This window comes from Triplophysa rosa, linkage group LG16 (assembly GCF_024868665.1).
Source record: "Triplophysa rosa linkage group LG16, Trosa_1v2, whole genome shotgun sequence".
In the NCBI taxonomy this organism is placed as follows: domain Eukaryota; kingdom Metazoa; phylum Chordata; class Actinopteri; order Cypriniformes; family Nemacheilidae; genus Triplophysa; species Triplophysa rosa.
In genome coordinates, this window is record NC_079905.1 from 2,708,208 (window position 1) to 2,718,190 (window position 9,983).

The window sequence follows — 9,983 nt, forward strand, 5'->3', positions numbered from 1 at the left end:
ATTAATTGCCTATACAGTTAATATAAAGTTTAAATGAAATAAATGCCATTGAATTTCCAAGTAATCACTTTGGTAATCTAAAATACTTTTCGGATGTAACTGTAATTTGACTACCACCATTTAAAAAGTAACTGTAATGAAATACAGTTACTCAAATTTTGTATTTTAAATACGTATCTAAGTTACATGTAGCCTATTTCGTTACTCCCCAGCCCTGCGTATACCATGAAGCATTTTGGGTAATGTAGTGAACTCCACATCATCACAGGACTCAAATGTCATTCGCCATGAATGTGAAGGAGTGAGCGAGGGAGCGGTTTCAGACACAGCATAGGTCAGTTTATCTTTCACTAGGCCTATAACAAAAAGATCTCCGTTATGGATTTTCCTTCTTTATACTACAGTACACATCGTTTTTTTAAGACATGAAGAAATATTGGATATTTTTATTCATCTGCTTGATTCATCTGATGAGTCATTGTCGTTGGAATGTTTATTATAGTCAAATTAAAATAAAATTGCAACCAAAAACGAGTCATAATTTATTTAAGCTTATGTTGGGATCTAACATTTAAACACCCATGAGCTATACGGGTAAAACCGGTTCAACTCGGCGAGAGATGGATACTACCAATCCTCTACACAATCAGTTGCCAAGCGATCGGGAAGACAGCGTGCAGTATAGCTCACCTAAAAGCTTATCTGACGACCTGCTTGAAATATCACAAAATATGAGGAAAGTCGATTTGATGAACTCATAAACTAGGTAAGATTGCCCTTTTAACAATGTGTTTTTTTTTTCGTAACAAATAAAATCTTAACTTTTCGATTCAAATTGTAGGCTACTCGGTTAAAAAAGTTAATTATGCGTTTTTGATGGTGTTGTTTTTATTATTACAAGTGTTTCATTTTGTATTTATATTTATTTATTATTGTTATGAAATTAACCATTCTCGTTTGTATTGGTAAATTCGATAAGTGTAAATTTACGGTGAATACAGGTCATTTGTGACATTTGAGAGTAATCTCAATGTAAAAAAAAAATGCAACAATGTACCTTTCCGTTTTTCTCATGTTTTTCTAATTTGGTGTTTTAATTCGTTTTTTATGTCGGTTGGTAGTCCAACTCACTTCCTCAAGCCTATATCTTAATATTGATTTATTACCGCACTATTCGACTGAAATGTGTACTCCGCTTCTGTGACAGGTGTTTGACTGAAACATCATGCGTCAGAGGGAATGACTAGCCTATAAAACGATCCTCTCCAAGAGAGGAACCGAACGGATCTTAAGCAAGAGTTAGTCATTCAAATAGATGTATATTTTCATTAACAAAATACATTGTCCAGCACCACAGAAAAAAAAGATGACTGTCTTCAATAGACTGGGACTTCGTTACATCACCATATTTTTTAGCTTTATGACCTATCTTGTTATCTATACCAGAACCTCACCGATGCTTTTTAGCGTCAAACCGGAAAATGTATACATGGAGAGTTCATGCTCTTGTCAGACTTGCGTAATGGACTTTATGGAGGATGAATGGTTTGCTTATCGTCACAACCCCACAGTTCCACCATTACTCAACAGGAAAAACAGCGTGCTTCGCCAAGACGTATACAGATGGTGGATGGTAAGTCTACCTCGAAATATTTGACTGATAAACCAGTGATTTAGCATCACAAATGTTGTCATTGAGATAGGCTATTTAGTGACCTTAACACACTGTAGGCTATAAAAATAGTTTAGTGCATTATTAAGTAGCCTATATATAAATATCACATTTAAGCATATAAATATTTATCATGTAATGAAAATATTTCATATTCTGTAAGGTAAAATGTAATATTTCACCCAAAGAACATAACCTTCAAATTCTGTGTGAATACAAATCAGGCATTTAACATCTTATTACGAATTAATTATTTGCCAAAAAAAAGTTCAAAAATATTTCCGCCTAAGGCTAGTCGTGATCTTTTCTCAGGGTCTGCAACATTCATCCCTTAAAGTCAACTACACAGACATCGTAGACCAGCTGTTCACGCTCTTTCCAGATGAAGACCACTACTCGGACCCCGGCCCGGATCGCTGCAGAACATGCGCTGTGGTGGGAAACTCTGGGAACCTCATCGGATCCCGATATGGTCCTCTTATAGATTTTCATGATGTTGTTATTAGGTACTACATTGAATTTTCTTTGACAAGTTTGAATCATAATAAAGACTGGAGCAAAGACAACTGAGGGAGAATGATTCACTTGGACCCCCAAATCTGACTAGAATGTTAAACAATGATTTTGACTCGAGAACATCTCTCACTTGGCAAATTCAGGCAAGTTTGTACAGATGATGCCGTTTAAAATGTTAATGGCGATGGTAGACAACTAAAATGTAAATAGCCTACCCCGAATTCAACCTAGGGTGTGTCCACACTGTAGACCTACTGAAGTTCTTAGCTTCATATCAAATGAGACTTAAAAGTGCACATACCTGTCAAGTATTTCAGAAACATTTGTCCAGTTAAGGTTTGATGCCCTAAGGGCTGCAGAAATTGTTTTTCCAATAGAGGCTTTGAGTCAGTTCCTCTCTTGTTACCGTTGCTAATGCTATAAGCCACCCGATTAAGTGAAAAACTATTGAACGGTTGACATAATTTAGGGATTAACTGCACCATATTTCCTTGTCACCGTAATGGCTTTGGGTTCATGAAATACAATTGTTGGACAAATGTACATTTTACAGTATCTTTCAAATTTTATTTTGTAAAACTTTAGATTATAGGCAAACAATTCAAACATCCAACAGTTACATAAGACAGTAGAGCTTGTTTGGTTTAAAATACACAGGTGGTGATAGTTGCTAATGTGGGCTTGGCTGTCTTTTGTTTGTTTTGAAACTTGTTGCACATTGTCAACATTAAACAAAATGAGTTGAAGTGGAAAACACTACATGTATAACCACACTGTCACAACAGGGTCTATATAAGACCTTTTAACATTTGGCCCAACCTTTTAACATTCGTCTTTAATTCTCTCAGGATAAATAAGGGTCCGACAAAAGGCTATGAGAAGGATGTGGGCTCTAAGACCACTCACCGGATTCTGTATCCTGAGAGCGCTGTGGATTTGGACAACTCCACCCACCTGGTGCTTTTTCCCTTTAAAATTCGGGACATGCAGTGGCTCATCAGTACCTTCACCACTAGACACATCACACGGTTAGTATTTGAATTATAGTTATGAAATATATCATAAAAAAATTGCATAATTGATTTGTCGTCTATTTGTTCCGCAGCACATATATGCCAGTGAAACCTTCCATAAATGCAAACGAGGACCAGGTGAGTAGCTCAGACCGAGTCACTGTCCAAAGCAACTTACAGTGCATTGTATACATTTCACACGATCTGATGCAATTTTTTTTATCTAGGTGATGATCCTCCACCCTGGATTTATAAAACATGTCTATGATAGCTGGTTGCAGAAACATGGCAGATATCCATCCACTGGCTTCATAACATTAATTTTTGCCCTGCATATCTGTGATGAGGTAAAACTACCGCTGCCGTTTCTACATTTGTAAAAAGGGAAGTTTCAGTTAGTAAATGGCTTGTAAATGAATCTTTATAACACATAACAATATTTTGTATGCATACTTCCCCATATGGCAACTCTTCAAGTGAAGGACACAAAAAAAAAGAAGCGGCATAACTTATTTTGATTAAAACTGAACTGACCACATGAAAATTGACAAATAATTAAAAATTGAATCTGTTTTCAGTGATACGACATGAAAAAGCATACCTGATCGCTCTTTGTAATACACAGGTGAATGTTTTCGGATTCGGAGCTTCAAGTGGTGGAGCCTGGCATCATTACTTTGATCAAACTAATACTCACTTTAAAGCAGGCCCGCATGGTGGAGACTTTGAAAACAAAACAATACATGAACTTCTTCAGAGAAAAAAGATTTCAATCTATAAAGGGTATCGGTAAAAAGGGGGAATTGTTTACATTTACTCACCCATGAACTGACTCTACTTCTGCTATCCATCCAACCTTCCTTACTATCCATCCAACCTGTTTCTTCCATCATCTTGTGAATTAAATGACCCATTATCACATACTCCTATCACAATGTAACTTGTTCAGCAGAATAGCTGCAGTTTAAATACATCTTGCTTTGGTTTGTATTCTTTTAAATTGAAAAGTTGATGTGGGACATGTCGTTTTGCTGGATTCTTGCTACTCGAAAGCAGGTTTTGGGTGGATGGACATTATCTCTGCAGAGTTTTTTAATGGACAAAACAAGTCAGTAATTTATATTTTTGGAAGGGAAGACTGTCAAATCTTAAGTGAAGGATGCTTTGGAGTAGGCCTAGACTGGCATATAAAGATGGGTAGTAATTATTCAGAATACAAAAGATAAAAATGTAAAAAAATAAAGTAAAAATAAATTATGATAAAATGTCAGTGGTCTAAGACATGAAAATAATGATGGCTGGCAATGTTAATATTTAAATGTAGAATATTTTAAAAATAATTTACAACTTCTTTTATGTCAAGCTGTTTTTGCACGTTTAAGTTATATAATATTACATCTGGAATATAAAAATAAATTGCATAAAATGTGAATATTATGTACATGTGTTGTTTATATTATATTATACTTTTAAATGATCGCAGGTTGATCTCCTGTTGCATAAGAGTCTGCGTTTAAATTGCCATATTTTACAATGTATTCTGTTTAAGTGAATTACCTTTTTGCCATTTGATTATGAAACAAAAATGCTCCACATAACTTTTTTTGTATTCCAATATTGCTGATTTGTTATCGCCTTCCTGACACCACCATAGGGGCCTACTAGGCGCGCAACTGCATTTGACGTCTCCCAATATCACTGTGCAACATATGCCGTAATTATATTTTCATAATTTTGTGACCTATTGTTGAAGTCATTGTTTACCTCTGGCATTGTGTATGTTCTCAATATAAGAAACTGACGACATTCAAGGTTACAATTCTTTTACAGACACACGCCCTTAAAAACAATTAAACTGTCAATCAGTCCCCAGTCAACACTTCAGATCACGCTATGGTCACGGCTATCCTGTTTTTGCAAAGTGCTTGATGTTCTTAGGGCAACATCATGTTGACCCTGGGACAACATTTAAATCAAACAATCAGATTTCAGAAATAAGTTTACAGTTTATTTTAAATTTAATCTTACAACCAGGATTAACTGCTTCTAGACCATTGTTTTTCACTTATCATTTCCCTCTGATTTTAGGGGTAAGTTACGGTTAGGGTTGGGGTCTGGTGTGGGTTTAGGTTTTATTTATGAAAATGTTGTCCTTGGGTCAACAAAATATGTTGCCCTGAGGACATCAAGCACTTGGCAAAATCAGGTCGAGCCAAACGCGGCAGCTCGAGTTCTTACACGTACAAAAAAGTATGAACACATTAGCCCGGTTCTGTCAACCTTGCACTGGTTACCTATAAAGCATCGCGTTAACTTTAAAATCTTGCTTATTACCTATAAAGCCTTACATGGTTTAGCTCCTCAGTACTTGAGTGAACTCCTCTTGTATTACAGTCCTTCACGTGCATTACGCTCTCAGGCGTCCTGTCAGTTGGTAATACCTAGAATTTCAAAATCAAGTGCAGGTGGTAGATAATTTTCCTATCTAGCGCCTAAATTTTGGAATAGTCTTCCCTGCACTGTCCGGGAGGCAGACACACTCTGTCCGTTTAAATCTAGACTAAAGACGCATCTTTTTAATCTTGCATACACTACACTTCCATAATATAAATCCTCTGAGGGTTTAGGCTGCATTAGTTAGATCAACCGGATCCAGGAACACTTCCAACAACAACTGATGTTACATCAAAGAGGGCAGAACAGTACTCTACTCTCAGATGTCTTGTCTCATTGTTCCAAGGTTACCACAGCGAGCAGGATGCAGTTCATGCCCAGACCTGATGGTAGAGCGGAGAATGTGAAGCGGTGACCTGACAAGAGCTGAGATGATAGAGCTGGATAAAGAAGGACGCGGTCACCTGACACGTCTTCACTACAAAATTTCAAATGCTATTAGATTATTAATGACAATCTTAAATCTATAATTTACCTAATTAGTAAGTTTATTTATTTTTATTTAGCCTTGTCGAGCATGTGCAGAGGCAGCAGCTTTTACCAGAGGGGAACTGGAATCCCCTGGTTGGGCCTGGGTTCTCCTGAGGTTTTTTTTCTCCATCTGAGTTTTGGGTTCCTCGCCACTGTTTGCATACTGTTTTGCACTATTTGCCTGGCCGGGGGGGCTGCTTAAGAATTTTAAAGTTTTACTTCATTAATATTGCATGTAGGAATTTATAGTCTGTTTAATTAGGGCCCGAGCACGGAGGAGCAAGCCACCGGCTTGCGCTGTAGTGCAGAGCCCTATTGTTTGTGTTCTTCTCCCTCTTTGATCGCTAATTTGAAGGCCTACACATGCTCAAAAACTCACAATAACTTGCACATGCATCAGATGTGGCGAAAATTTACGTCTGATAGGGGATTCAAAATTAGGCGTGGCAAAATGGCTCGCTAGCGCCACCTAGAACTGCCCAGACTGCTATGCAAAATGTACATGCACCAAATTTGGTGGGCTCATAGACCACGCCGAATCATTAAGAAAAGTCTCTTGGAGCATATCTCTAAACCCAACAGGAAGTCCGTTATTTTTAATTTCCTGTGCAATTTGGTAATTTTTTGCAATTTCTAGGCGTCATACTTTAACGAACTCCTCCTAGAGTTTTAATCCGATCAACATCATTTTCATGTCATTCTCATCTTAAGGCTTTTGCGAAGCTAAATTGCGGAGATCCTGACTTTTCGTGGGGGAACGTGACCCTGGCGGCCTGCCAAAATTTGGCGTTTCGCCATGAACAGGAAGCTATAGTAACTCAGGCACACAATGTCTGACCGGCCTCACACTTCACATGTTTGATAATAGTCCTGGCCTGAACACATATCCATGTCAGTGTTCACTTATAGCAATAGCGCCACCAGCTGGCAAAAGGGAATGTGACTCATTTAAATAAATATCAAATCCTACTGTAATTCACCTGCATAAATTTTATCGCCTACCATTTACTGTTTTCCTTACACAACCGTGCAGTGATTGCACAGATAGAAAATCGTTTCTTTGTATTGGTCTTAAGTAATATTCTAATTTTCTGAGATACTGAATTTGAGATTTTCATTAGTTGTCAGCTATAATCATCAAATTAAAAAAAATAAACATTTGAAATATATCAGTCTGTGTGTAATGAATGAATATAATATACAAGTTTCACTTTTTGAATGGAATTAGTGAAATAAATCAACTTTTTGATGATATTCTGATTATATGACCAGCACCTGTAGGTGAGATAGTGAGACGGAGTCTAAAAAGCGTTGTGACAGACAATGTTCTCAGTCTGTACAACGGGACAGGGAAAGATGGGAAGAAGGTGTTGCCACCTGTGCTCCTGACATGTTTAATAAGTAAGTGTATAAGTTGTGGTTTGTGCATCTGAACACTGTTGCTGAAAATGTTATGTCATTCTCGCCCAATGTGCATTTAAGCTGTGTCGTCAGCAAGTTGTTTCCCATCGTGCTTTTCAACTGCGCCCGACTGAAGAATCGAGGAATCCGATACAGCCGCCTGGCCGTCGCGAGAGTTTTTTGACCCACGTCAGCATGACATCAGAGCAAGGCGGACGTAACTCGGACACATTTCTTACCGGCATGCATCTCGCGCTGATCACCGGTGATCGGTTCTGCGCAGAATTTGGCCATCTCAAACGAGCCTTTTCCAATTGTTTCTGGCGGCGGGGTTTACATGACGTATACAAATAAAATGATAAAATGACGCGTTATTTCCCACAGACCAGGCGGAGCTACATAACACACCCACATATTACGTAATGGCTATGGACCAATGGTGGCTCGAGGGTGTTTACCGTCCAACACCAAGTTTCCCGGAGAATTCCGTTTGGTTTGCTGCGGCGTACATTTTGTCCGAAATCAGGTCACAGACGGTCGTTTTTCGATTTCGAATGTAGTATGCCGAGCCCTTAACCTGCATGCATCTTCCGCTGATCACCGGTGATCGATTCTGCGCAGAATTTAGGACTTGATGCGGTGCCGCAAGATCCGACAGGGATGACATGTCAAAGTACCGCGAGAGCGATTCGAAAAACCATAAAAAAATTGATTTCGAATCGCTCTCGCGGTACTTTGATGTCATCCGCCTGTCGGATCTTGCGGCGCCGCATCAAGTCGAACAAGCCTATTAGCTTTAATAGCTTCTAATTAGCTACTTTAATGTCGCACACCGATCGGTCTGCGCAAACGCTGGTTGTAAATGCTAATATGGCCGCTCGGTGGCTTCACGTCCAAGTTTACTGCAAGTTTAAAACTTCATCAGCAGTCAAGTAATATATGGAGCCAGTATTCTGAATCCATTAATATTCACCCACTCGACATCCCTTAAAAATACAATACACTTTGAGTCCATTTAAACGATTACCACAAATGTAGGTTAGAATAAATCCCAACAAAACAATGTAGGCTAAACAGTATTGCGCTGGTGCTGTAAACATTTACAGGGATGCGACTTTTTACAGCAGGGTTGTAATAAAACAAGCCACGAGCAAAGGTCAGTAAAGAGGAAGTCGCACAGGTGGCTTCTTCTCGCCACTTCTTCTCCTGTGTTGGAAACAGCAGATGTGAGCACGTGACCGTCATCCTGCAGGTAAGCTACGTGTCCTCCGCTCTCGCTAAAGGAGAATCAATTGGTTTGAGCGTTTGTTGTGTCTGTGCTAATATAGAAACAGCTACCTTGATTTGAATGAACCCTATTTCTATCATTTAAACAAATGGCTTCCCAAGAGTGTGCGTGTTGTATTGTGCTTGCAGCCTGTTTACCCATGACGACATTGGTGCAATTGGTCATGTGTCTTGTTAATTAAAGTTTAGCCCAGTGGTGTAGTCTATACGCCATATAACAGTTACCCACTAGAAAAGATCAAGAATTTCCGTATACCCCACCAACCATTGACATAAGGAAAGGAAGTGGGAATAGATACTGTTTTCAGAGCTTTTTTGTTTTTGGAAGATGAAATTAATAAGATATATTGTTCAAGTTCTTCAATGAAATTGAAAAATAAATTAGAATATTTGGATTTATGTATATGGAATTTGGCAAGCAACGGGATTAAGTTCATTACAAAAAATGTCTCTTTTTGGATCCACCATTCTCTATAAAACCAAGTATACCTCTTTCCAATACGGTGTACATTCATTGTAAATTTCAGTTTTTAAAAAAGTCTATAGAATATCTTGCCATAGCTTTTTAGTATAGCCTATGGACAAAACCAGACCAGTTTCATCAGAATCATCACAAAATGAACCGCTAGAGCAAATATAATTTTTACACTTTTTCATATAATGTTTGGCGGGAAAACACTTGTGAATTATTTATAGGATACCTCTTTTACTTTGTTGGTTAGAAGGACATTATGAGGAATTATCCATACCGTCTTCCAGCAAATGTCATTCACTGCATTGTTCCAGTATGATAATACATAAGGAATATTATCAATATCCTCTTGAAATAATGATCGGATCAGTCTATTGTTTTTACAAGGTGAAACAAATCATAATTTAGCAACAGGAATATCAAGCAAATTTAATGAGACAGCGGACACTGAATGAACGCTTTTCAATAAAGCAACAACACCTGAAGGGATGGAGCCCATGACTATTGAAAACTCTCTTGGGGAAATGGGAGAAAGGTAAGCATTTAAACTATTTGCTTCGGGTGACACTGCAGCAGGTGTTACAGAAAATGAGCCAAACGAGACTCATGCTATGCTGTATGCGGGGTCCCCCTCAGTCGCGATAGCATCCCCGGGTCGCAATCGTGCACTCTGTTCACCGGTGTATTATACGTTCTG

At 38.3% G+C, this 9,983-nt stretch overlaps 1 protein-coding gene across 1 annotated transcript; it reads left to right on the top strand.

The window, feature by feature from the left end:
- Nucleotides 1–315: 315 nt before the first annotated feature.
- On the top strand, nucleotides 316–4,627 carry LOC130566800 (CMP-N-acetylneuraminate-beta-galactosamide-alpha-2,3-sialyltransferase 1-like). The gene is made up of 7 exons (XM_057354582.1): nucleotides 316–334; nucleotides 1,447–1,633; nucleotides 1,985–2,178; nucleotides 3,037–3,216; nucleotides 3,294–3,339; nucleotides 3,429–3,548; nucleotides 3,827–4,627. Exons 2-7 carry the CDS (start codon nucleotides 1,457–1,459, stop codon nucleotides 3,992–3,994), a joined length of 885 nt encoding a protein of 294 aa, XP_057210565.1. The 5' UTR covers nucleotides 316–334; nucleotides 1,447–1,456; the 3' UTR covers nucleotides 3,995–4,627.
- The last annotated feature ends 5,356 nt before the right edge of the window (nucleotides 4,628–9,983 follow it).